The sequence below is a fragment of the Engystomops pustulosus genome, chromosome 6 (assembly GCF_040894005.1).
Source record: "Engystomops pustulosus chromosome 6, aEngPut4.maternal, whole genome shotgun sequence".
Classification (NCBI taxonomy): domain Eukaryota; kingdom Metazoa; phylum Chordata; class Amphibia; order Anura; family Leptodactylidae; genus Engystomops; species Engystomops pustulosus.
The window spans coordinates 167,186,033-167,212,090 of record NC_092416.1 but is presented as its reverse complement, the minus strand read 5'-3'; the positions used below and the strand labels follow the sequence as shown (position 1 = coordinate 167,212,090).

The 26,058-nt window shown below is 43.2% G+C and overlaps 1 protein-coding gene across 2 annotated transcripts in view; it reads left to right on the top strand.

The window, feature by feature from the left end:
* Positions 1-503: 503 nt before the first annotated feature.
* GCGR (glucagon receptor) overlaps positions 504-26,058 on the top strand; it is a 47,311-nt gene continuing 21,756 nt past the window's right edge. The window contains exons 1-2 of one of the 2 annotated variants that reach the window (XM_072112254.1): positions 504-701; positions 24,058-24,166. In XM_072112254.1, coding sequence (XP_071968355.1) covers positions 24,113-24,166 — 54 coding nt within the window. In that variant the 5' untranslated portion in view covers positions 504-701; positions 24,058-24,112. Of the gene's footprint in view, positions 702-24,028; positions 24,167-26,058 lie in introns of both variants that reach the window. The other variant, XM_072112253.1, reaches the window with a different exon arrangement.

Genomic DNA, 26,058 nt, shown 5'->3' with positions numbered 1-26,058 from the left:
TAGGTCATGTCAATGGAATCATTCCGATGCATGACAAAGGCTCTTGGAAGTTGTCATCATGTAAAAATGACCTTCCTGATGACAGGTTCCCTTTAATAGTCTCGTATGCCTGCATGCCATCACCGTGCGTGCCCCCTTCTGTTATAGGGAAATCTGATTAAGGATTTTTTACAAATGAACATTCGTTATGGCTGAAATCATACTTTTTATCTACTATTTATATGTTATCCGGGGGGAATAAAGAAATTTAAGAGAGAAGACGTGTTATTCGATGTATCGTCAGGACACGATATGTGATATAAGATATGATTCCGGTGACGGTCACCGGTAATATTCGTATTACATCACATGTTTTATGTTGTATATTACGCTTCTACTACAATTCTCCTCTTGTGATCAGTGAGTTTAGGACCCAGTGGCGGAGTCTGTTTCTTCTCGCCATTCAGTCCGGTATAAGTGACAGCTCGTGTCTCCTCCCTCTGGGCAGGCTGTGCACTGCATCTGTCAACTTACAGACTTTGGCAAAGACAGCGGCTCCTGGAGAGACATCTAACCTGCTCTAGGGGGTAAAAGAAGAAAGAGGGAGAGCAAAGAAGCTCCGGAGCGGGCACTCCGTGACATGACTGCTCTCAGGTTCCCCATGGATGCTGAGGGATGACTCCCTGCACTGGATAATTCCTCGAAACTGCACCCAGAACTTTGTGAGTGTCATGAATTGTCTTTCTAAGCTTTCCTTTTACGTTCTAGTTTTCTTTAGTTCTCTTCTGAGACTTGTAGTTCTCCCTGAGACCATAGATATATAGAATATATAGAATGTATTGTCTCCAAACTACCTGTTCCTTCCTGTCTTGTGAAACCACAAGTCCCAGCCATGTCCTGTTCTGTGGAGATCTGGACACCTTTGTCCTATACCAGTTATAGTTATATTTTATTATTGTCTTTTGTCCTGTATATAGAATTTTTGAGCAATTTTTTTTAATAGATTAAGCGCAAAATTACCCTATGACTTTAGTGCTCCGTCCGTAATTCCCACAGATTTGTGTGTCTGAGGTTTCTCCCATTGGGAATTCGGGTTAGAAGTCACGTATTCCTGTGTGGGAAGCAGATCGATGAATGATGAGGAGCAAGTGACAGGACTGGTGGGAGTCTAGTTGTGGGGGGACCGAAGTGATTACTTTATGGTGGGGATGGGATGTAGGGAGCTAAAGTTTGATGATATCGTATATAAAGTTTCAATATTCTTAGGCAATCAAATGAATGGGTTAAATTATCATATTATTGCATATTTTATTACAATTTTTGCTGTTTTTTATAGATGGGTTTTACATTGCTTATATTTCTCGGTCGCACTACTACATGACCGGCTTAGGGGGCTGCGCTATATTCACCAGTACTTGTCACTTAGTCGCCCCCCCCCCCCCCCTGGAGTTTGTGACTTTCTTGATGACTTGACTCTTGGCCACCTAATTCCAAACAACCCTCTGAGCGTTGCGGCTCCGGATCTGGCAGCCGTGTGTTTGCTCCAGGCGCTTGTTTGGACTTTGTTAATTTATAATGCATCTTGTTAGTAGTGTATTTCCTGAGTTGTGCAATGTGCCACAGGTTACTGATCACCTAATGACTCTAAAAGTAGAAGCTGGGATACACCAGGTGTGCGGATACGACACGAAGAACTGCAAATCTACAACCCGTGCGGCTACTGTAACCATATAGAAGGTCCATGTGCGATGTAATAGGTTATACAAGTTATGTAATAGGACTCGATGGGGATTTAAAGGGGAACACTCATTAGCGCACATATAATCAAAATAGAGCTCCTTTAAGATGTCCTTATATACTGAGTCACTTCCCCTCCGTTAGGGGTCAATACGTTATTGCACATGGATCCACTATATACTTTTAAATAGAGGGCTCTTTCTAGTAACAGACCAACAATGTTGGTTGAATGGATTATTGCCCATTAGGGGGCGCTCTTCTATTGCTATGTTTTAAAGGGAATGTGTAACCACCTGTTATTTGGAAGATGTTGAGGCTTAGGGTATATGGAAAAGAAAATCTCACAGTTTAAAAAAAAAAATCTCAAAATGGAAAATCTCACAGTTTTTGGTAATGTGAAGGTGTGAAAATCCTCCCCTTAATCTCCTAATCACCCCCTAGGTTTAGATAATTGAATGGGTTAAGGAATATTGTAGCTCCATACATTAATTTGTAGCGGTGGTGATACTGTAGCTCCCTCCTAGCTGCAGTACCACTCATGACCACTACACAGTGTATGGAGCTGTCTGTGTTTTTGAACATTATGGTCCTTTCAATCAGCTGTAGAGGATGCTGGAAGATGATATTAATGGTAACCCCTAAAATTTGTGGGCTACCTATTCTGCAGTATTACAGTCCCTTGTGTGATGTGGTTGCCGGAAGTCAGACCCTTCACCAATATTAAATTCCTACTTTGATGTTAAAGGGGCTTTCCAGCTTCCTTATATTCATAAATTATCCATAGTATGACATTCGATATCACATAAATGGGGGTCTAACAGTCGGTACTGATTCTAGCTGTCTCTGATGTTGGGATTAACAAACAAATGTAGCCAGAGCTCTATTCACTGTGTAGTGGCCAATCTGGGAACTGCAGCTCAGCTATAACTAACTTGAATTGGATATGTCATCAATAAAACAAAACATTCCTGTTCTGTAAAGATCAATCCTCTCCTGTAGAGATCATCACAGACAGATCATACCAGTTTCATAGGCTTAACCATTCCCAATGGTGACAATAGTTCACCGATCCCCTCCTACCCCTCTCTGCACAATGACTTCTGCGCAGGTCACGGAGCATGCCCACAACACTCTCTTATAGAATGATAGGTTCCTATGCTCCTTGTGTCTGCAGTAAAGCAAGATGTCTGCCCCATAACCATGTACTAAAACAGGGAACCCCTCCCCCCCCCAAATTAAAAAAAAAAAAAAAGAATATATAGTAGTAATACAAAAAACATCCCCTTTAAGTAGCTTTCATCTGACGTAATATTTCCTAGGGGGTCACTTTGGGATATCGCATTGTAGTGAAAATGAGTAGTGAAAACGGAAAATGATGAGACTATTAAAAAAAATTGTGCAGATTTCATCGGAAAACAAATCTTTGCCCCTTAAATCAATGTGAGTTTGTCTAATGTTTCCGGATATTCCTTTGTAAAATGGTAATTGCACCCCCTATAACTAGCCCTAATGCTCAACCAACTGTGTAATGGGTCGCTGGATGGAACGGGACATTGAAGTCCGGAGTAACCTGGACGTTTAGTGGATTTCTAATTGCTCCAAATTGTTCATTTACATCCCTTTAATCCAGACGGTCACATGGGCCGGCGATTGCTTCCGGCAACGCAAAATAATCTGGAATCTAAACTACGTAAAGACGACAGAACAGAGACAATTAATTGTCATGATCTTTAATTAAAGGTACATTCTAAGCAATACCTATTATATCGAGTCAATGCTGTATAACATGTGTATTAGTTTAGCTTCAGTTGTTCATTATGTGCTTTTAGTTGTGTGTTTAATGTTAGGTACCCTTTAAGGCTTTCCTTAAAGGGTAGGTGTTAGGACTTTTCACCATGCAAACACGGCTAACTATGTGTCCTGGAGAAATATGTAATTATTTCACAGATGGACTGTGACATGGATACATATTCCAGAATTATGGCACTGGGGGGGTGTCCTCACACTGCTGTGCTCTTGGCTCTGTTCTAGAGCCTGTCCTCTATGCACAAAATATGTAACAGGTAACTGGTTGAATGCTCAGAATAGAGGGGGGGAGGGACTGTGGATATGCACAGTGATGAGCGTTAAGAGCACAGCAGTGTGAGGACAAGGATAAACTGCAACCCTGGAATGTACAAAATTTGTGGATCTGCTGAACTAAGAAGCTAGACAATTAAAGGGATTGTAGCAATTTTGATTGCTGTCTCCTGTCCATGGGATTGGGAATGTTAATCTGATTGGTGGGGGCCCGACGGTCAAATAAAACGCAATTCACTAAATGAATGAAGTGGCAGGTCAAGCATATGTCCTTATGCTCCATTCAATAATTACGGGAGTGCTAGAAATTGCTGATTACAGAGTTCAGATATTTCCGGCACTCACATAGACAGCGAATGAGAGTGCTGTAGATAACCTAGTGCTGTGCTCAGCAATTTCCTATGTACTCATAGGGGGTCATTTACTAAGGGCCCGATTCGCGTTTTCCCGACATGTTACCCGAATATTTCCGATTTGCGCCGATTGTACCTGAATTGCCCCGGGATTGTGGCGCATCGGCGCGGCATGCGCGCGACGGAAATCGGGGGGCATGGCCGAACGAAAACCCAACGTATTCGGAAAAACCGGCGCATTTAAAAACCGAAAAAGTGTCGCTTGGGGAGCGCTTACCTTCACCTGGTCCGAGGTGGTGCATTCCGGCGCGATGAGATGACTTTCAGCGCAGCAGCGCCACCTGGTGGACGGCAGAAGAACTACCTTCATAAATCCCGGCCGGACCCGAATCCAGAGCAGAGAAAGCGCCGCTGGATCACGAATGGACCGGGTAAGTAAATCTGCCCCATAGTATTGAAAGGTGCAGTAGGGTGCATGCTCGACCTGCCGTTCCATTGGTTAGGCAGACTACACTCCTATTCTCATCAACAGCAGTGGTCCACTCTGGTAATAGGTCCCTTACCGATTTTTGTTATCCCCTATCCTGTGCATGGGGGATGACAATCAAATTTGGTACAACCCCTTTAAACAGTACTTTGGCTGCAGTTTTACATGGTCAAAAATGCAGACAGATTTCCTAACACTACAAATTTAATCTTTTGCACATGTAGCTCAAAATATCTCCGGAACTAATTTTTTGTTACTATTATTTTCGCCTTGCTTTATTTTCATATGGATTATTGCAAATCATAACTGCTCTGTCTGTACGTCGCCAATCTATCCTGAATGCAGCAGCTGTGGTCTCCTTCCCTCACCGATGCCTCTGTCCTGTGACAGTCTCTGCACTGCTTTACCTTTCCACTTTGGAATTCACTTTAAATTTATCATAATCATCCTACATCTCCTCCCTTATCATCTTTGACCTTTCCACCCGTTTTCTACAGTTATTCTAATATTTTAAGACCAGCAACTATGATCTCAACATTCAATCACTATATCTAAGACTCTTCTAGTTCTGCACAAGTTCTCTGGATTGTACTACACTACAGTCAGTTCACTTCTCAATATCCATCCATAGTGCCGGAAGATGGCAAAATCCCCCCAAATTTTTTTGGACAGGAGGTTTTAAATTTTGTAAATGTATAAAAACATTATAAAACCTATACAAGTTTGCTATCCTCGTAATTGTACCAACCCAAAGAATAAAGTAGGACACGTCATTTGGGGCATACAGTGAAATCCGTAAAATCCAAGCCCACAAGAATACGGCACAAATGCGTTTTTTCTCCAATATCACTGTATTTGGAATTTTTTCCCACTTCCCAGTACAAGGCATTGAATATTACATACCACCATTTTGAAGTGTAATTTGTTATACAGAAAACGTTATAGATTTTTGAAGGTGGGGAGTGAAAAATGAAAACGCGAAAAACGATAAAGGGCATCGGCGGGAAGGGGTTAAGTGAAGTGGAAAGCCCCTTTAAAAGTCTAGTGACAGGTTGTGTGGATGTATGAGGAGCTATGAGCCTAGTATGGGCTTCTGTGGTCTCACCTTGTGATCTCGGTTTCTTTAATCTTATGTGCGACATGTTCTCAGCATGAAATTCTATATAATGAAAGTTTCGAGAGACGTTTCTGTCCACGATTACACATGGCTCAATTCTCTGTATGGATTTTTAAGTTCCTTGAAATACATTTAAAATGTGCAAGATTGAAATAAGAAACTCAGGGACCCTGGGGAGTAGACCAAGGATCCCCAAAATTAATTTCCAGATCATTTTCAGGAACACTATGCCCTACCGATGTATTCACGAGATGTAGCTGCGGGAGATTGTAAGTGTTCAGATAACTAGAGGAAGCTAAATGCAATGGTAGAGCATGAGTACATGCTAACCTTAGAGAGGAGCTAGCCATAGGTGGAGGAAAACATCTAATAGGTGCCTCAATAATATCAAGCTAGCGGGGACAGTTATCAGGCCAGTACAGGGATCCTCCTGGATTTATATCGGTTCAAGGTTCTATATGAGGTTAATATGTTCTTGTCGAGCTTGTGTCGTTGAATACTCTTCGTTTCGGCTCAGTGGTGGACTAGGGCTCCTTTGTCCCACCAGAAAAAACGTTTATCAATCACTAGAAATAGAAAACCTAGTAATCTTCAAGTAGGGTTTCTTCTTCTTGATTCAATCCATGTGCTAGAGCAGGGGTCAGGAACCTTTTTGGCTGAGAGAGCCATGAAAGCCACATATTTTAAAATGTTTTTCCGTAAGAGCCATACAATATGCACATGCCCCAAGTAGATAGGTAGTCCCAGTGTCATGGGTACTGCGATCTACGTCTTGGATCACAGGCACACCCATGCCCCTCTCCGTGGCGGCACCCCCCTTTCCGAGCTCACTCACCTCTCCACGTTCCCGCTCCCGTCCCAGCTCTCGCAGATTTAAAGGGCCAGGAAGTGCTTACCCACTTCCCGGGTTCCTATAAAGACCAGTGGCTCCCAGCATTCCACACCGGATTTTATTGCTTCATGCCTATGATACTCCCAGTAAATAGGTAGCCACAGCACATGCCCCACAGTATATAGGTAGCCACAGCACATGCCCCCAGTATATAGGTAGCCACAGCACATGCACCCAGTATATAGGTAGCCACAGCACATGCTTCCCATGAGATAGGTAGCCACAGAACATGCCTCCCAGCAGATAGGTAGTCACAACACATACTCCCAGTACATAGGTAGTCACAGCACATGCCCCCCAGTAGATAGGTACCCACAGCACATGCCTCCCAGTAGATAGGTAGTCACAGCACATACTCCCTGTAGATATGTAGCCCCAGCACATACCCCCAGTAGATAGGTAGCCACATCACATACCCCCAGTAGATAGGTAGTCACAGCACATACCCCCTGTAGATAGGTAGCCACAGCACATACTCCCAGTAGATAGGTAGCCACAGCACATACTCCCAGTAGATAGGTAATCACAGCACATGCCCCCAAGTATATAGGTAACCACAGCCAGCTCCTCATCACTCCCACGCTCTTCTCTTTGACCCAGGCTTAGACGATGGCGGCGATGGCACCTGGGTCGTACAAAGGACGTGGGCAGTGGTAACATCACTGCTTGTGTCCAGTGATCAGTCTAAGAGACACACAGCAGCCATCATTATTTATTGAAGATCTGTCTGAGAGCCAGATGCAGCCAACAAAAGAGCCATATCTGGCTCCCGAGCCATAGGTTCCCTACCCCTGTGCTAGAGCCTGGGCCAATCGAAAGATCCTCTGATTCTCTGGTGGGCTAGTCCAACCGTGATCCTCCCTGACTCTAAAAACATTGGGCTAGTCCAACCGTGATCCTCCCTGACTCTAAAAACATTGGGCTAGTGCTAGTCCAACCGTCATCCTCCCTGACTCTAAAATAAAAACATTGGGCTAGTCCAACCGTGATCCTCCCTGACTCTAAAAACATTGGGTTAGTCCAACCGTGATCCTCCCTGACTCTAAAAACATTGGGCTAGTCCAACGTGATCCTTCCTGACTGTAAAAAACATTGGGCTAGTCCAACCATGATCCTCCCTGACTCTAAAAACATTGGGTTAGTCCAACCGTGATCCTCCCTGACTCTAAAAACATTGGGCTAGTCCAACGTGATCCTTCCTCACTGTAAAAAACATTGGGCTAGTCCAACCGTGATCCTTCCTGACTGTAAAAAACATTCAAGTAGGTCAACTGACTTCTCATGAAGTTGGTTTGTTTGACCCACAAGCCTCCAAAAATACCTCCCTTATAAAATATGTAAGGTTGCGAATCACCTCACTGGGGCACATTTACTTGCGTTCCAAGAAAGTGCATTGTCCAACCGGAATGCACCATGCTGCAAATCACTAAGATTGTGCGCCCGATATCCTGCATGTGTCGCGTCCCCGCTCAGGCCTGCCGGAGTTCACCATCTTCTTCCTGGTGTACGTGAGTGCATGGCTTGTGACACAATTTGAATCTTAAATCCTGCGCTCAGTCAGATTGTCCGATGACGTGCCTCCAGATTTCTGTCGCATGAAAGCCAGCGCAGCTGCACCAAAATCCGATTGTGACACAATCCCCTGTTAAATACCACAGCGGCGCAAATCCTGAAAACTTCGAAAATCCGACAGAAGTGTGGTCCGCGGACCCTAAGTACATAAGCCCCACTGTGTTTCTGCCTCTGATACCAAGGGCACTGGGGCACATTTACTTACCCGGTCCTGTCGCGATCCCTGATCCGGACGGTCCGATGAAGATGAATTCTGGCACGATTCACTACGAGCGTGCACCCGAGATCCTGCATTATGTCTCTTCCCCCGCCAGGTCCGCCGGAGTTCACCTTCTTCTTCCTGGTGCATATAAGTGCATTGTCTTGCGACACAATTTAAATGTTAAATCCGTGCTCAGTCTGAATCAGTTGGATCGTCTGACGACCCACCCCACCGATTTGTGTCACGAGAAAACCGGCTCCGCTGCGCCAAAACCCGATCGTCTGCGCCACAATCCCCTTTTAAATGCGGCGCAAAATGGTAATCGTCGGAATATCCGCCGTCTGTGCGGTCTGCGGACCCTTAGTAAATGAGCCCCACTGAGTTCAAATCCCATCACATTGTGAAAAACCGCCTGAGTTAGATTTCCTCTTAATAAAGTCAGAGTTGAAATTTTTATGCAAGATGCCAACATTTTTATAGTTTTCTCCGAGAAAAGTGTTTACAAGGCAATTAAGCTATCGTTTTTTCCTGCTTAAGCCAGTAATTTTCTTAAGATGACTTGGACTGAGGGGCATAGGCGTAGAAGAACACTTTTGGGTGTTATCAGAAGACGTGAAGCAATGTTCCTATGTGATTGCAGTTTCCCTGGTTGTGGTGCGGTCTGTCTTTATGGGGTGTTACGATGGTTTCGAATTGTGGCGTAGTGACCTTTAATTGTACACAAGTACGAATACATGCTGTGGTTTTCGCTGTTCTCATTCTTCTTGGTGGTTTTCCTGTACAAGTTTATTTTTATGATGTTTTAAGAACTACGCATTTTATTCATTGAAATTTCGTTGCCCACAGACGGCAGGTTGATCGTCCATTTGTTCATCCATCAACCCCACAGGGATAGTGATCAGAGGATGGGGCTTGAAGGGGTTGTCTGGCACCATACACGTTTGTTTGGCAATGTTTTGGTAAGGGAAACTAAGTTACCAAATATAATTCAGGTATGAAATGTGCATTGATGGCCCAATTTCATTTCCCTTCGTCATTTCTGCAACTTTCTTATTATAGTCTGTGCTTAGGTTGTGTGCTCCCCGCTGTTGTCAACTTCTCCAGTGATAAGTAAGGGGACATGACTCACTCACTTTAGGAACCTAAGAAAATTCCCCCCGTTTCTGGACTTGTCCTTCCAGGAGCGGGTGGGGGCAGGGGCAGATTAAGACCACCATGGGTCCTGGGCTGTATGAATATTATAGCCCCTACAAGTCTGGAATCACTTCCTACATCTGGTACTAGAATCAGCTTCTTGGGAAATGGAGGATGTGTCCCTTCTGTCTGCTTTCAATCTTTGGTTTCAGGACCTTTGGAGTACCTTCATAGAACCTGTAATGGATCCGAGGTACATGTGTATTGAGAGCAGTAACAGATGTATGAGGAATTCATGGCTGAAGGTTCTTCTCAGTATAAAATTTGGTGGGTGGTTTGGGAGGCCATGAGCCCTCTGGAAGGCTTGAGCCCTACCGCCTATACTAACTAATGGACCACATGATTTACTGCTTGGCCAAGGCTCTGACACATTCTTAGGCCTTAAAAGTGCAAAGGGGTCCTCTGTATTGAGCCCATTTTTTTTTATCATCATGAACCTCTGCTATTTCTACCCCAGGTCCATTGTGTACAAGGACAATACAGTACAGTATACAATATTTGGCAGGCCTGAGGAAAGCCCAGTCAGATACTGAGTTATTACCTGAATTCAGTATGACCACACAGGTTGTTTTCCTTTGAGACAATGAACCAGAGAACCTACAGGTTGGAATTTAACAAATAATTCTTTTTCTAATAATCCTTGGGATTATAAATGCTCTGGAGGCTTCTTATCTCAGGTGTATTCTTCACAACTGTATGCAAATAAAAGTCAGAAATTTGAGTGGGATGAGGGCACAATGTTCCACAGCTCCAGATATACAAACCCAGATGGCCATAGTTTGTCCCTGAGAGCCTATCACCATGCGTGTTGCTTTATTCCCTCTTTTTTGCTCAGGGTTGAATTTCTACAAAGAGCAAAAATGAATGAAGGTGAACCTAATCCCATGACATCTCTGCTCTCTATACCTAAAAGTCTTACCTTAAAGTGTCTAGGGCCCTCTAAACCTAAATCTAAACCTTCTCCATAATTTACAGGTTTGGTCTTCTCTTAAGAGGCACTTCTGCCCAGGGTACCATGATCATTATTAGATATTGTGTATTGTGTATTATTTTAGTCTTGGTAACCATTTGTCCTCCACAGTAACCTACAGATGTACTAATAATGATAGTTCTTGACTCTGCAGAGCTCCTGCAAGAAGTATCTGAGATGCCTTCAAAGGATGGAGATCATAGTATCATAGTTTATACAATTGAAAAAAGACACATGTCCATCTAGTTTAACCAAGATGATGGGTGCTAAGTGGATACACAAAATCCAAATGGAGAAAATTAGTATACATACCTAATAGCCTCTACACCTATGAGATTAAAGTTGGTGAAACCCACCTGTTTGACAAGATCATCCATCTATCTAATGTGTATGCGATCCAAGATCTAGAATGCTAAATATTAATGGTCAATTTATTAGCTCACTGGGAACATGATCGGCAGAGGCATAACTAGAAGCTGATGGGCCCCAGTGCAAAGTCTGTGCTATAATGTATGGTTTATAGTAATAGACTTCTCATATGGGAAAGTGACACCATAAGGGCCGCCTAAACCTCTTGGGCCCTGGTGCGATCGCACCCTCTGCACTCCCTCAAGTTACGTCCCTGATGGTCGGCTTAACCAAGCCCATGTATATATGTATGGGAGGGTCAGTAGGAGGAGCTACCAGATAAGGAGGCATTTTATAGGAGCTAGATGTTTGTGATGGGGCGTTGATCTCCTGGTAAACTATATTTTAGGCTTCATAGATCTGCATATTTATTCAACCTTCTCTACTACGGTATATTACTATAGTGTGAATTGAACATGAAGAGAACTTGGAACAAAAACATTTTCTTCTTACTTTTTGGTTGCTGTTTTTGGCAGCGTTGATCCAGGCTGGCATGTCAATTCTTCTGCCCCTCGTAATTGTCTTCTTCTTAAGTGTTGACCATTCAAAGATCCTACATGGATATGAGAGGGGATGTTTCTTCATCTATATCTTTTTGGGCTTTTTGACCATGCTTAAGATTCCTACTTCACCTTCTTGGTTCTACATGGTTGGTTATCAAAATTCTTCATACCAAATCTTGGAACTCCTAAGGTGCAGGTACAGGACAGGGGGCACCACTCGGGGCATGTTCTTTGTTGGCTTGGTAGTTGGGAGCTGTCACTTCCTTCCATAATCCGCTTGAAGTGTTTTCTGAACTTGGACCGTCACTCCTCCTGACCCTCTACAGGTGTCTTGGCTTCATGTTTTGGTTTAAGGAGCTCAAGTTATAGATGGGTCACAGGTCACATCTAACATTGAGCAATTATTTAGCAATTAGGAATGTTTCCTGTGTGCGCTATGGAGGGGAATGGCTTATGCCATGACCTTATCTTGAACACTGGAGACTTCTATGAAGTAGTTTCTCTTTCTATTTAAAGCCTCCCATCCTATGGAGGTGCCTGCGGTGGAATCTGGTTTGAGCTGGCCAGGAATGCTACCCCGGAGGGTTTATTAGAACAATATTACGTGTGTCAAATGTTCTCTCTAGATGGATTAAATGTAGAAATGTGAAAGGGTTTAATCTGCCTAATGAACAAGTCTATTGTTTTGGCAAACTCTAAGGCTCTGCCATGTCGCGTACATGGACCAAGTGACCAAAGCAGATTAAAATACATCCGGTTTAGTTCACACTTCCCTTCCTTGTCTCTTATGTTCACTTCAGACCTGACCAATTTATGTGACGCCTCCCTGTGACCTACAGATGGCCAGCAAACTAAACTTATAAGTGACCTGTCACTGTCAACATGGTGTCAAATCATAGTCATGGTGTCTGCATAATGTCATAGAGCAGGTGGAGCTGAGCAGACTTTATATAGTGTCCTATCTGCAGGCAGGATGTTATAGAGCAGGAGGAGCTGAGCAAATTGTACACAGTGGGGCTCATTTACTATGGGCTCCGCGGCCGCACTTTCGTCGGGTTTCCCCACTTTTTCCGTTTTGTCCCGAATTCCGCTGGGATTTTGGCGCTGGCCTTCACACGACAGAAATCAGGGGACATGGCAATCGGAAAACCCGACTGATTCGGAAAAACCGTGGAATTTAAAAAACTAATTGGGGTAGATTTACTTACCCAGCCCATTCGCGATCCAGTGGTGCGTTCTCTGCGCTGGATTCGGGTCCGGCCGGGATTTATTAAGGTAGTTCCTCCGCCGTCCACCAGGTGGCGCTGCTGCGCTGAAAAGCATCTGAACGCGCTGGAATTCACCGAGGCCGGCTGAGTGAAGGTAAGCGCAAGCTTCGCGACACATTTTCCGTTTTTAAATGCAGCGGTTTTTCCGAATACGTCGGGTTTGCGTTCGGCCACGCCCCCCCGATTTCCGTCACGCGCATGCCGGCGCCGATGCGCCACAATCCGATCGCGTGCGCCAAAATCCCGGGGCAATACAGGGGAAATCAGCGCAAATCGGAAATATTCGGGTAACACGTTGGGAAAACGCGAATCGGGCCCTTAGTAAATGACCCCCATTGTGTTGCAAAATCAAGCACTTACATGCACCGGGGAGAAGATGGTGTACTCCGGCAGACCTCGGCGCAGCAGTGACACCTGCAGGAAATTGGACACACGAGCTTTCTGAATCGCCGGAAGACCCGAATCATTGTTGGAGAATGCACCGCTGGATCGTGACAGGACCGGGTAAGTAAATGAGCCCCAGTGTCCTTTCTACTTACAGTATGTTATAGAACAGGAGTAGCTAAGCAGATTGTATATAGTGTCATTTTTGCAGGCAGCATGTTATGGAGCAGGAGGAGCTGAGCAGATTGTACATAGTGTCCTATCTGCAGGATGCATGTTATAGAGCAGGAGGAGCTGAGCAGATTGTACATAGTGTCCTATCTGCAGGCAGCATATTATAGAGCAGGAGGAGTTGAGCAGATTGTACATAGTGTCCTATCTGCAGGCAGCATGTTATAGAGCAGGTGGAGCTGGGCAGATTGTACATAGTGTCCTATCTGCGAGCAGCATGTTATAGAGCAGGAGGAGCTGAGCAGATTGTACATAGTGTCCTATCTGCAGGCAGCATGTTATAGAGCAGGAGGAGCTGAGCAGATTGTACATAGTGTCCATTCTGCAGGCAGCATGTTATAGAGCAGGAGGAGCTGAGCAGATTGTACATAGTGTCCTATCTGCAGGTAGCATGTTATAGAGCAGGAGGAGCTGAGCAGATTGTACATAGTGTCCTATCTGCAGGCAGCATGTTATAGAGCAGGAGGAGCTGAGCAGATTGTACATAGTGTCCTATCTGAAGGCAGCATGTTATAGAGCAGGAGGAGCTGAGCAGATTGTACATAGTGTCCTATCTGCAGGCAGCATGTTATAGAGCAGGAGGAGCTGAGCAGATTGTACATAGTGTCCTATCTGCAGGCAGCATGTTATAGAGCAGGAGGAGCTGAGCAGATTGTACATAGTGTCCTATCTGCAGGCAGCATGTTATAGAGCAGGAGGAGCTGAGCAGATTGTACATAGTGTCCTAACTGCAGGCAGCATGTTATAGAGCAGGAGGAGCTGAGCAGATTGTACATAGTGTCCTATCTGCAGGCAGCATGTTATAGAGCAGGAGGAGCTGAGCAGATTGTACATAGTGTCCTATCTGCAGGCAGCATGTTATAGAGCAGGAGGAGCTGAGCAGATTGTACATAGTGTCCTAACTGCAGGCAGCATGTTATAGAGCAGGAGGAGCTGAGCAGATTGTACATAGTGTCCTATCTGCAGGCAGCATGTTATAGAGCAGGAGGAGCTGAGCAGATTGTACATAGTGTCCTATCTGCAGGCAGCATGTTATAGAGCAGGAGGAGCTGAGCAGATTGTACATAGTGTCCTATCTGCAGGCAGCATGTTATAGAGCAGGAGGAGCTGAGCAGATTGTACATAGTGTCTTAACTGCAGGCAGCATGTTATAGAGCAGGAGGAGCTGAGCAGATTGTACATAGTGTCCTATCTGCAGGCAGCATGTTATAGAGCAGGAGGAGCTGAGCAGATTGTACATAGTGTCCTATCTGCAGGAAGGATGTGATAAAGGTAGAAGGAGATGACTTTAGATAATACAACTAACATGAAACATCAGATAAATAACTCGGAAACTAAAAATAGATATGTAAATGTTCAACCCTATCTAAACCTTGCAGCAATTATTATGTAATGATGCAACTATTTTGTTTGCTTTTACTCATTTCAGTGGTGGTGGGGGGTTGTATGTAATTTAAAACATATAAGCTGATTGAAGTACTGTAGCCTCTTCCTGTAAAGCAGACACAGCGCCGTACATAGAATACTGGCCATCCCTGGTATTGCAGCACAGTGTCATTCACTGGAATAGGCTGCAAAATGAAGAAATGACTGAATGTCTAAGAGCTACCAAAAGTTTCTGTAGGATGATTTGTGATGGAATCAGTGGCTGTAGAACATCTAGACTTCTATAATTGATGGCTGTGAGCGTGTGATGACTTGTGATTGTGGGAAAATAAAAGCCTCCATTGTGAGCTTTCTGTTTCGTGACCTTCCATTATGTCTAACCTTATCCACATATATATATACCGGGGGGGGGGGGGGGGTAGCTAAAAAAGTATTTGGCTTTGATTTACTTTGTTTGCATAATATATATATAATGCATATGTGTGTCTTTGCTTGTCTGTGTGTATAGTTGTATAGTTAGTCTGTAAGTTTCTATTATGGAAAGATCCATTGGGTGCACAAATGGCTACAGGCAGTCCCCGGGTTACGTACAAGATAGGGTCCGGAGGTTTGTTCTTAAGCTGAATTTGTATGTAAATCGAAACTGTATATTTTATAACTGAAGTTCCAGACAATTTTTTTTTTTGCCCCAGTGACAATTGGAGTTTCAAAATATTTTGCTGTAATGGGGCCAAGGATTATCAATAAAGCTTCATTACAGACACCTTACAGCCGATCATTGCAGTCTGGGACTATAGTAACATCCAGAGAGCTTCAGCAGAGGTCACAGTAGGCAGAGGGGTCTGTCTGTAACTAGGGGTCGTCTGTAAGTCGGGTGTCCTTAAGTAGGGGACCTCCTGTATGTGATATTATCTACATACATGGCACGTCTCCTGTTATTGGCCGTACATCCATATCTAATGTGGCAGGGTAGCTGCCACTACAGTAGATTTTGGGTATAGAATGAGTATGTTGCTGGATGGATGTGGGAAAGCTGGGTGTTTTTGCCACTAATGAGGATTCATTTGCATCCAGCTGGAAGTCCTGCATAACTACCTGGTGCAGACTTCCCAGAATGGCTCCACCCTGGGGAAGAGACAGGCTACTTCAAAGGCCTGTGGAGCGGTGGCAGTGAACTGTTACTGTGAGTTTTTGGGGTGCCTGGCAGTAGGCCAGCACCTGGTGAGGTAGGGAACCTCAATGTATAGTTAGTGCCGGAGAGGCATAGGCTTTATTTTTGCTGTTTTGTTTATTTTGTTTTTACTGCCGAATAAAACTGGCTGCGGTCAGTTATACCCAAGTCGCACAGTGTGGACAGTGAAGTTACTTGTGTGCTGGTAAATTGTGCCCGTCTACCCCAGGAGACGACGATCCCGGACCTAATCCCTTACACTATATACATGACACGTCCTCCTGTTATTGGCCATACATCTATCTATATACATGACACGTCCTCCTGTTATTGGCCATACATCCATATCTATATACATGACACATCTCCTGTTATTGGCCATACATCCATATCTATATACATGACACGTCTCCTGTTATTGGCCGTACATCTATATACATGACACCTCCTCCTGTTATTGGCCGTACATCCATATCTATATACATGACACATCTCCTGTTATTGGCCATACATCCATATCTATATACATGACACGTCTCCTGTTATTGGCCGTACATCCATATCTATATACATGACACGTCTCCTGTTATTGGCCATACATCCATATCTATATACATGACACCTCCTCCTGTTATTGGCCGTACATCCATATCTATATACATGACACGTCTCCTGTTATTGGCCATACATCTATCTATATACATGACACGTCTCCTGTTATTGGCCGTACATCCATATCTATATACATGACACGTCTCCTGTTATTGGCCATACATCCATATCTATATACATGACACCTCCTCCTGTTATTGGCCGTACATCCATATCTATATACATGACACGTCTCCTGTTATTGGCCATACATCCATATCTATATACATGACACCTCCTCCTGTTATTGGCCGTACATCCATATCTATATACATGACACCTCCTCCTGTTATTGGCCGTACATCCATATCTATATACATGACACCTCCTCCTGTTATTGGCCGTACATCCATATCTATATACATGACACCTCCTCCTGTTATTGGCCGTACATCCATATCTATATACATGACACCTCCTCCTGTTATTGGCCATACATCCATATCTATATACATGACACCTCCTCCTGTTATTGGCCGTACATCCATATCTATATACATGACACATCCTCCTGTTATTGGCCATACATCCATATCTATATACATGACACCTCCTCCTGTTATTGGCCGTACATCCATATCTATATACATGACACGTCTCCTGTTATTGGCCATACATCCATATCTATATACATGACACCTCCTCCTGTTATTGGCCGTACATCCATATCTATATACATGACACCTCCTCCTGTTATTGGCCGTACATCCATATCTATATACATGACACGTCTCCTGTTATTGGCCGTACATCCATATCTATATACATGACACCTCCTCCTGTTATTGGCCGTACATCCATATCTATATACATGACACCTCCTCCTGTTATTGGCCGTACATCCATATCTATATACATGACACCTCCTCCTGTTATTGGCCATACATCCATATCTATATACATGACACCTCCTCCTGTTATTGGCCGTACATCCATATCTATATACATGACACATCCTCCTGTTATTGGCCATACATCCATATCTATATACATGACACGTCTCCTGTTATTGGCCGTACATCCATATCTATATACATGACACCTCCTCCTGTTATTCGCCGTACATCCATATCTATATACATGACACGTCTCCTGTTATTGGCCATACATCCATATCTATATACATGACACATCTCCTGTTATTGGCCGTACATCCATATCTATATACATGACACCTCCTCCTGTTATTGGCCGTACATCCATATCTATATACATGACACCTCCTCCCGTTATTGGCCGTACATCCATATCTATATACATGACACCTCCTCCTGTTATTGGCCATACATCCATATCTATATACATGACACCTCCTCCTGTTATTGGCCGTACATCCATATCTATATACATGACACATCCTCCTGTTATTGGCCATACATCCATATCTATATACATGACACCTCCTCCTGTTATTGGCCATACATCCATATCTATATACATGACACATCTCCTGTTATTGGCCGTACATCTATATCTATATACATGACACGTCTCCTGTTATTGGCCGTACATCCATATCTATATACATGACACCTCCTCCTGTTATTGGCCATACATCCATATCTATATACATGACACCTCCTCCTGTTATTGGCCATACATCCATATCTATATACATGACACGTCTCCTGTTATTTGTACAGAGCGGAATCAAATCCCAATACAGTAACCACATCAAAATGGTGCTACACACATGAACAAAATAGCACATAGAAATTTAGAAAGAACGCATGTGTCAAGTAGCTAAAAATATGAATCCTTTATTTCAAATACACATTTAGGAAAATCAAATGGACAAACAATATAAAAACAATTAAAACACGAACGAAGCAGATCAACTGCTTCTGTGATGAGAACGTAGCAGGTGCAGTCATGCGATAGTGACTGACACCCTGCAAATGGACCCCCTAGGACCAACACTTATAAAAAGAATAAATGAGTCACTGAAGTACTCCAGTATGAGCAAACTTGAACAGCATAATACACTAAATGATATGAGCAGAAAAGATCCCAAAATGAGAAGGATAATAGGGTACAGGCTGCTGAAGGCTATACTGGAAGGCATGAAATTACCCAAATGAAGGAGGTCCAAGGAGAGTCCAAACAATGCCCCACGCGTATCGCCGCAGAACGCGGCTTCCTCAGGGGTGCCCAAATGACGTGGTGTCTAAGTTTAAATACCTGTAAATGATGAGCCGTGTAGCGCTGCCGGTGTGTGGCCCTGGTGTAATGGCGGCGCCCATGACGGAACACGCCGGGCGCGGGTCACATGATCTGATGATGTCACTTCCGGTGACGTGTGTGCTTGCGCATGCGCACATGCGTGAAGTGGCCGGGCCCGATATAGAATAAGTGCCAATAGGGGCAGGACATGAAGCCTAGTAAGTTTAATAACTAAAGTGCCGGTGCAGTAGTAAAGCTGGAAAGAAACCCAGCAAAAAATTCAGCAAAAAATTAGTAATGAATAATGGTGCATGAGAAAGGTAAAGAAAGTTGTAAAAAGAATATATGAGAAATATATAAGTGATAATAATATATAGTATTCTATAAATGTGTACCGAACCGGGTGACCAAAGGGAAATAAATATTAGTTTGTACCAGCATAGAGGTAGCATAGATTGGGACCGGACACAGGTACATTACATAAATAAATAAATAAATAAATAAATAAATGAATAATTAAATAATTAATAATGAATAAATAAATTATTAGTGAGAGCCAAAATGTCCATTCATACCCGACACTCACACGCATGGGCCCATGCACAACCATACCACACACACTCCAAACGGCGCATAATGTATTCAGTATAAACAGACACCCATTCCTTTTAGTAATTTAGTAAAACAGTGTAATTCTTGCTTCTTAATGCCGTGTGTGCCAAGGCGGATGAGATGAGTAGGTTGAGAGGCAGAGGACACCTCCTCCCGTTATTGGCCGTACATCCATATCTATATACATGACACCTCCTCCTGTTATTGGCCATACATCCATATCTATATACATGACACGTCTCCTGTTATTGGCCGTACATCCATATCTATATACATGACACCTCCTCCTGTTATTGGCCGTACATCCATATCTATATACATGACACGTCTCCTGTTATTGGCCGTACATCCATATCTATATACATGACACCTCCTCCTGTTATTGGCCGTACATCCATATCTATATACATGACACATCCTCCTGTTATTGGCCATACATCCATATCTATATACATGACACCTCCTCCTGTTATTGGCCATACATCCATATCTATATACATGACACGTCTCCTGTTATTGGCCGTACATCCATATCTATATACATGACACCTCCTCCTGTTATTGGCCATACATCCATATCTATATACATGACACCTCCTCCTGTTATTGGCCGTACATCTATATACATGACACCTCCTCCTGTTATTGGCCGTACATCCATATCTATATACATGACACCTCCTCCTGTTATTGGCCGTACATCCATATCTATATACATGACACGTCTCCTGTTATTGGCCGTACATCCATATCTATATACATGACACCTCCTCCTGTTATTGGCCGTACATCCATATCTATATACATGACACCTCCTCCTGTTATTGGCCGTACATCCATATCTATATACATGACACATCTCCTGTTATTGGCCGTACATCCATATCTATATACATGACACGTCCTCCTGTTATTGGCCGTACATCCATATCTATATACATGACACATCTCCTGTTATTGGCCATACATCCATATCTATATACATGACACATCTCCTGTTATTGGCCGTACATCCATATCTATATACATGACACATCTCCTGTTATTGGCCGTACATCCATATCTATATACATGACACATCTCCTGTTATTGGCCGTACATCCATATCTATATACATGACACATCTCCTGTTATTGGCCGTACATCTATATACATGACACCTCCTCCTGTTATTGGCCGTACATCCATATCTATATACATGACACCTCCTCCTGTTATTGGCCGTACATCCATATCTATATACATGACACATCTCCTGTTATTGGCCGTACATCCATATCTATATACATGACACGTCTCCTGTTATTGGCCGTACATCCATATCTATATACATGACACCTCCTCCTGTTATTGGCCATGCATCCATATCTATATACATGACACCTCCTCCTGTTATTGGCCATACATCCATATCTATATACATGACACCTCCTCCTGTTATTGGCCGTACATCCATATCTATATACATGACACCTCCTCCTGTTATTGGCCGTACATCCATATCTATATACATGACACATCTCCTGTTATTGGCCGTACATCCATATCTATATACATGACACCTCCTCCTGTTATTGGCCGTACATCCATATCTATATACATGACACATCTCCTGTTATTGGCCGTACATCTATATCTATATACATGACACCTCCTCCTGTTATTGGCCGTACATCCATATCTATATACATGACACCTCCTCCTGTTATTGGCCGTACATCCATATCTATATACATGACACATCCTCCTGTTATTGGCCGTACATCCACATTTATATACATGACACATCCTCCTGTTTTTGGTTAGCCATACGTCGATTCATTGATTATCGCGGTTTTCTTTCACCTTGTTTTCCCCCTGTTCCGTTTTTTTCCATTTTGCACCATCTGTTGTTTACTATGACTTACTATTTGTTCTTCATCAAAGAGTCGCTGAATTTCATCCCTCCTCCCATCCCACAGCCCAGGAACGTAGCAGAGCATTGCATCCAAATAGATCACACACCTCATTGATCCAAATTTCTGCCAGCATCATATGTTCAGTGCTGAAACACTGCCACAAAACCTGCTACGCAGTTTCCATCAAAATTGTCCTCTATGGTGTAGCCAATGTTTCTGGGGAATATGTACTCACAATACAACTATTCTATGTAACAGGATGTACATGGACATCTATATGAGAGCAGCCCCTACAGCCACTACACAAGGGATGGAGCTGGAAGCTGATGGCTCCATCCCCTGTGTAGTGGCCATGCAGGGTTACTGCAGCTCGGCTCCTAAATGCCAGTCACACCCCCACTAATCTTATATAGATAACCTAAGTGGACATGTTAAAAAATTCCAAAACAAATTCATAGTTTTTGGTTGATACAGAATTGCAAGAGCCAAGTAGTCTTAACTATTTCAATTTCTTAGCACAGTGACGGCAAACTTTTAAGAAATTGAGTTCCCAAACTTCAAACCAAAACACACCAATTTATCCTAAATACGCTAAAATGCAGCAATTTAACCTAAATACTGAGATTTTAATTTAGAAAATAAATATTTTTGGCCCTTAAAGTACCCTTGGTAACATTAGTACCTCTCTTAAAGCAAATCTACCATCAAAATCCATCCTGATAAACCAGGGACATTACTCATAGATCCAGTCACCGTGACTGTGGTATCTTCTTATATGTGTTATCCATGGCCTCCTGCCTTCATATATCAACTTTAATAATGAGCCTGAAGGGCTCTGGGGGAGTGTTACTGTGCTGTAGCTTCACAGGCTGTTACTATGAGCAGAGCAGATATCCCCTCTGCAGCACTTCCTGCTGCTGCTAGATTAGAATCTGCACATTGTAGAGAAATACACTCTGATTCTCAACCATAATACCATTTCCAAGATACTCCCAAGATACTGCTAATGAGATAGTTGGTGGACCATGGGTGTTTGCACAGAAGTGTGAGCTCTGCTATTCCTAAATCACTTCCCTCTCCATAGTTCCATGCTTCCTACAAGACAAATCTCCTGCTTATCTGATGAAGAGGGGATGGTCCAGGTAGGAATAGCAGTGCTCCATGTGTTAAGGACTGACTGCACCAACTACCTCATGGATAGCGCATGGATCAAAATGTGAATTTCTCAGAAATGGAATAATGGTTACAAATAATAAATCATTTTTTTGATATAATCAGGCATTTTTCCTGAACATACTGACAGATTGTAATGCTTGGAGTGGTGGCAGACTTACTTTAAGTACTGTGCCCCCTCAACAGATTTGTGCCTCTCCAATAGTTTCCTCTCAAGTTTTGATCCCTTATCTATCCACTTAGGATTAGTTACTTGTTCTCTTCACAGTTACAGTTAATAGTGTCATAACAGGAATAGATAAAAACTTTGTCTGTCAATGAGTGGCATGGGTCAGCGCAGTCAGCGAAGTCCAGTGCAGGTTATGCTATGCGGTGGCATCATCGTGCACCCAGCGCTACATACAGACATCCTATCTGCAATGTGACAGAGTAGGGTAACTTATTGCTCTGCCACAGATTTCAATGGTATCATCAGACTGAGGACGACGAGTGTATGCCCACTGGGGGCTTTGAATGCCCGCACTGTCAGTTGTGCCATAGATTTGCCACCACTAACTGATGATGTGCACACCATGGAGAAGCCACATGGACAGACCTGGAAAGTTGCACACAAAAACACTATACTGCACTTCCGTAATATGGCAGATGTCGGGCCATTAGACTGAATTTCTGGTGAGAGGATCTCAGAAGATCTTCATAGATGCTGCAGACAGGGATTGAGGAACTGGAAATTGGTGAAAGACACATCATAAAATTTCTTGTGGCCATCAACAGTCAAAGATCTGGTGGACCCCATCAACTAGGGAGAGGGGAGGACGTAGCAACCAGATACCTTTGGAAGAGGTTTTTTTTAGATGGACCACATACTGAAATATTTTTATCCCTTGACATCTGTATAGAGTCAGGAATCCCCTACACACAATATTCATGGGATTTTTGGTGGGAAATTATCTAATTGTAATATGAGAGAGAGGAAAGAGAGATGATAACATGTGAAATATGGCATCGCCATCCACCCGCTTCCCTATTCTAGTCTACTCAGTGGCTCCAAAGCTTTATTAGCGTACAGAAACTTAGGAAAAACCGTACATGTCTGCAAATACACACAGGCATTGTGTAATCATGACGTGTCTCCCAGCAAACAGAATTATGTCCCCTGAACACAATGGCCCGGAGCTATATATAGTCAGGTTCCCTATTTATCTACAGTTAAAAAGCGCCTTTGTGGAAGACATGTTCTACCTCATGGACTTGCGACACATGAAGGAAGAGGTTTGTCATGGAATATTTGCTGAAAAACAATTGCGTACATTGTAAACCATATCATGATGTGCGACTGTGGGATTTATAACGGGAGATTATATAAGAGGCCATCGTTGGACTACTGCACCATAACATGGAATGAATGAAATACATCTCTACAAATGTTAGTTATATTAAGTAGGGTTGGATGTGGTTGGATGTGATCAGAGTGAAGGGTCTTGAGCTGAAATTCCAGACATAACCCATGGACAAGGGTGGCACAATTATAATAAATTGCCTATACTAGACCAGGTCTGTGGTTCTGATTTGTGTCATTGTTTATCGCTTTTTCTTAGTCCTGGATTCTGTCTTGTTCACTCCTAAGATCTCCATCAGAAGCGAGCCGAAGATCCTCCAGATGAGGTTATCGGTGCCCAGTGATGCCCCTGACTGCCATCCTCCGTGTCTTGCTGGTGCTGATAGTGCTCTGCCAGGTACAGGAATACATGGAAAGACATGACTCTGCTTCTCTTACTATGTACCCAGTGATCGGCCTAAACACACAGATTGACCAGTGTTTCCTGGAAGTCCTCCAAGTGTGTTCATGAGGGAATGACCAGGAGTGCAGGTCACATCCTCTGTGTGAGAGGGAGACGTGCACATACAGCGACATGCATCATACATGGATGTAAATAAGAGTGACAGTTCACAGAGAAATTAGAAATGTAGTCGGTGGGAGCAGCACATTGGTCACGTATAACGGTTCAGTGGAACAATTTGTAATAATGGACCTCTTCAATGAGAGTCTCCGAGACTGGGACGTCAGCATTCTTCTCTTCCATGAAAACTCTTCATTTGTGGAACTAGGTTTACTAAATCAAATCCTAGAAAGCCAAATCCACATCAAGTCTTCCTACTGCATGGTCCAATATTGATCCAACCATGCAATAGTCTTAAGAATCTATTAAGATTGGGTCATTGTTTCTGTAGTTGGGTGCAGTGGCAGATTAAGCCTGCCATGTGTCCTGGGCTGTATGAATATTATTGCCCCTCAAAATCACTTCCTTGGCACTAGAATCAGCTTCTCGGGGAATGGAGGATGCATCTTTTCTGCCTGCCTTCAATTTGCCATTTCCGCACCTTTGGAGGACCTTCAAAAGTCCTGAAATGTCTCTTGTGTACATTTCTATTGAGAGTAGGAACAGATATAAAAGGATTTCATTGGTAAAGGTCCTTTCCAGTGTAGAATATGGTAGGTGGTTTGGGTGGCCATAGGCGTCAGGCTATTCCCCCAAACCGCCTATATTATAATCCACCACTGGTTGGGTCAGGACTTGGAGCTGATCTCAGAAATACACACAGTGGTGCACTCATGGGGAACTGGCCTTACTTTGTATCTTACTATATAAAACCAGGATAAATGTTATGTTTAGGAAGTGAAATCTCATAGACGTTGATCAAAATGAATCTAGATCAACATGTTCTGGAGTGATCAGCCCTAAATTTATCATGATGTTTTTTAGGAATGGTGAAGTCTCAGTAGGGATCAGTTACACTTATAGGCCAGCCCTTATAGGGCATTTACCAGAAGGATGGAGGACTGTATGCAAATGAGCATGTGGGTCATTTTTATACAATCCTTCATCCAGGTGGTAGATGTCCTTTAAGTTTACTCAACCGCATATTGGTTGTGTTCAAATGCATTTTACCACATGGATGCAGAGCTTCTAAAGCAAGCACAGTGACTTTCTTGGTTTTGCTTCCTAAAGCAGGATTTGTTCTTCTTTTTGCTGCTAATAGCTTGTTTTTAAATTATGCAAATGAGCCACAGAGACTCCAGGCTACTCCAAAGTAGCCTCTTCTAGCTCCATCGTCTGCTAATTATTCACGCCTCAATTTGTCCTCCCCCCACCCCTGGAGGCGTAAATAATTAGCACTGAGATATAAGGGGATTTTGTGACGTAGCCAGGAGCCCCTGAGGCTCATTTGCTTACTTTTAAAAGCCGATATTCACAAAAACTAAACTATTGAAAGCAAAAAGAAGGTTGGGTCCTGTTTCAGGATGGACACGCCAGTCCCAATACACTACAGTTACAGATGTAATATTGCATATCATACAAATTGCTCCAAAGGGGTAAAATTTGACAATTAACCAAGACGTGCAGAGAACGCTGCTACTATGATATAAGTCATGGGTGAGAAGCAAATGAACACAAATCATCCTTACTGTTCACATAGCAAGAGACCTAAGGACAAGGGTAGGTCCAGTCAGGGGGTCAATTCGTAAGACTAGTGATTGCCGCCACCAACATAGAAATTTTACCCATTTCTTATACAGTAATATAGAATATATAGACATCGAGGGAAGCCACGTACTAGAGATAGC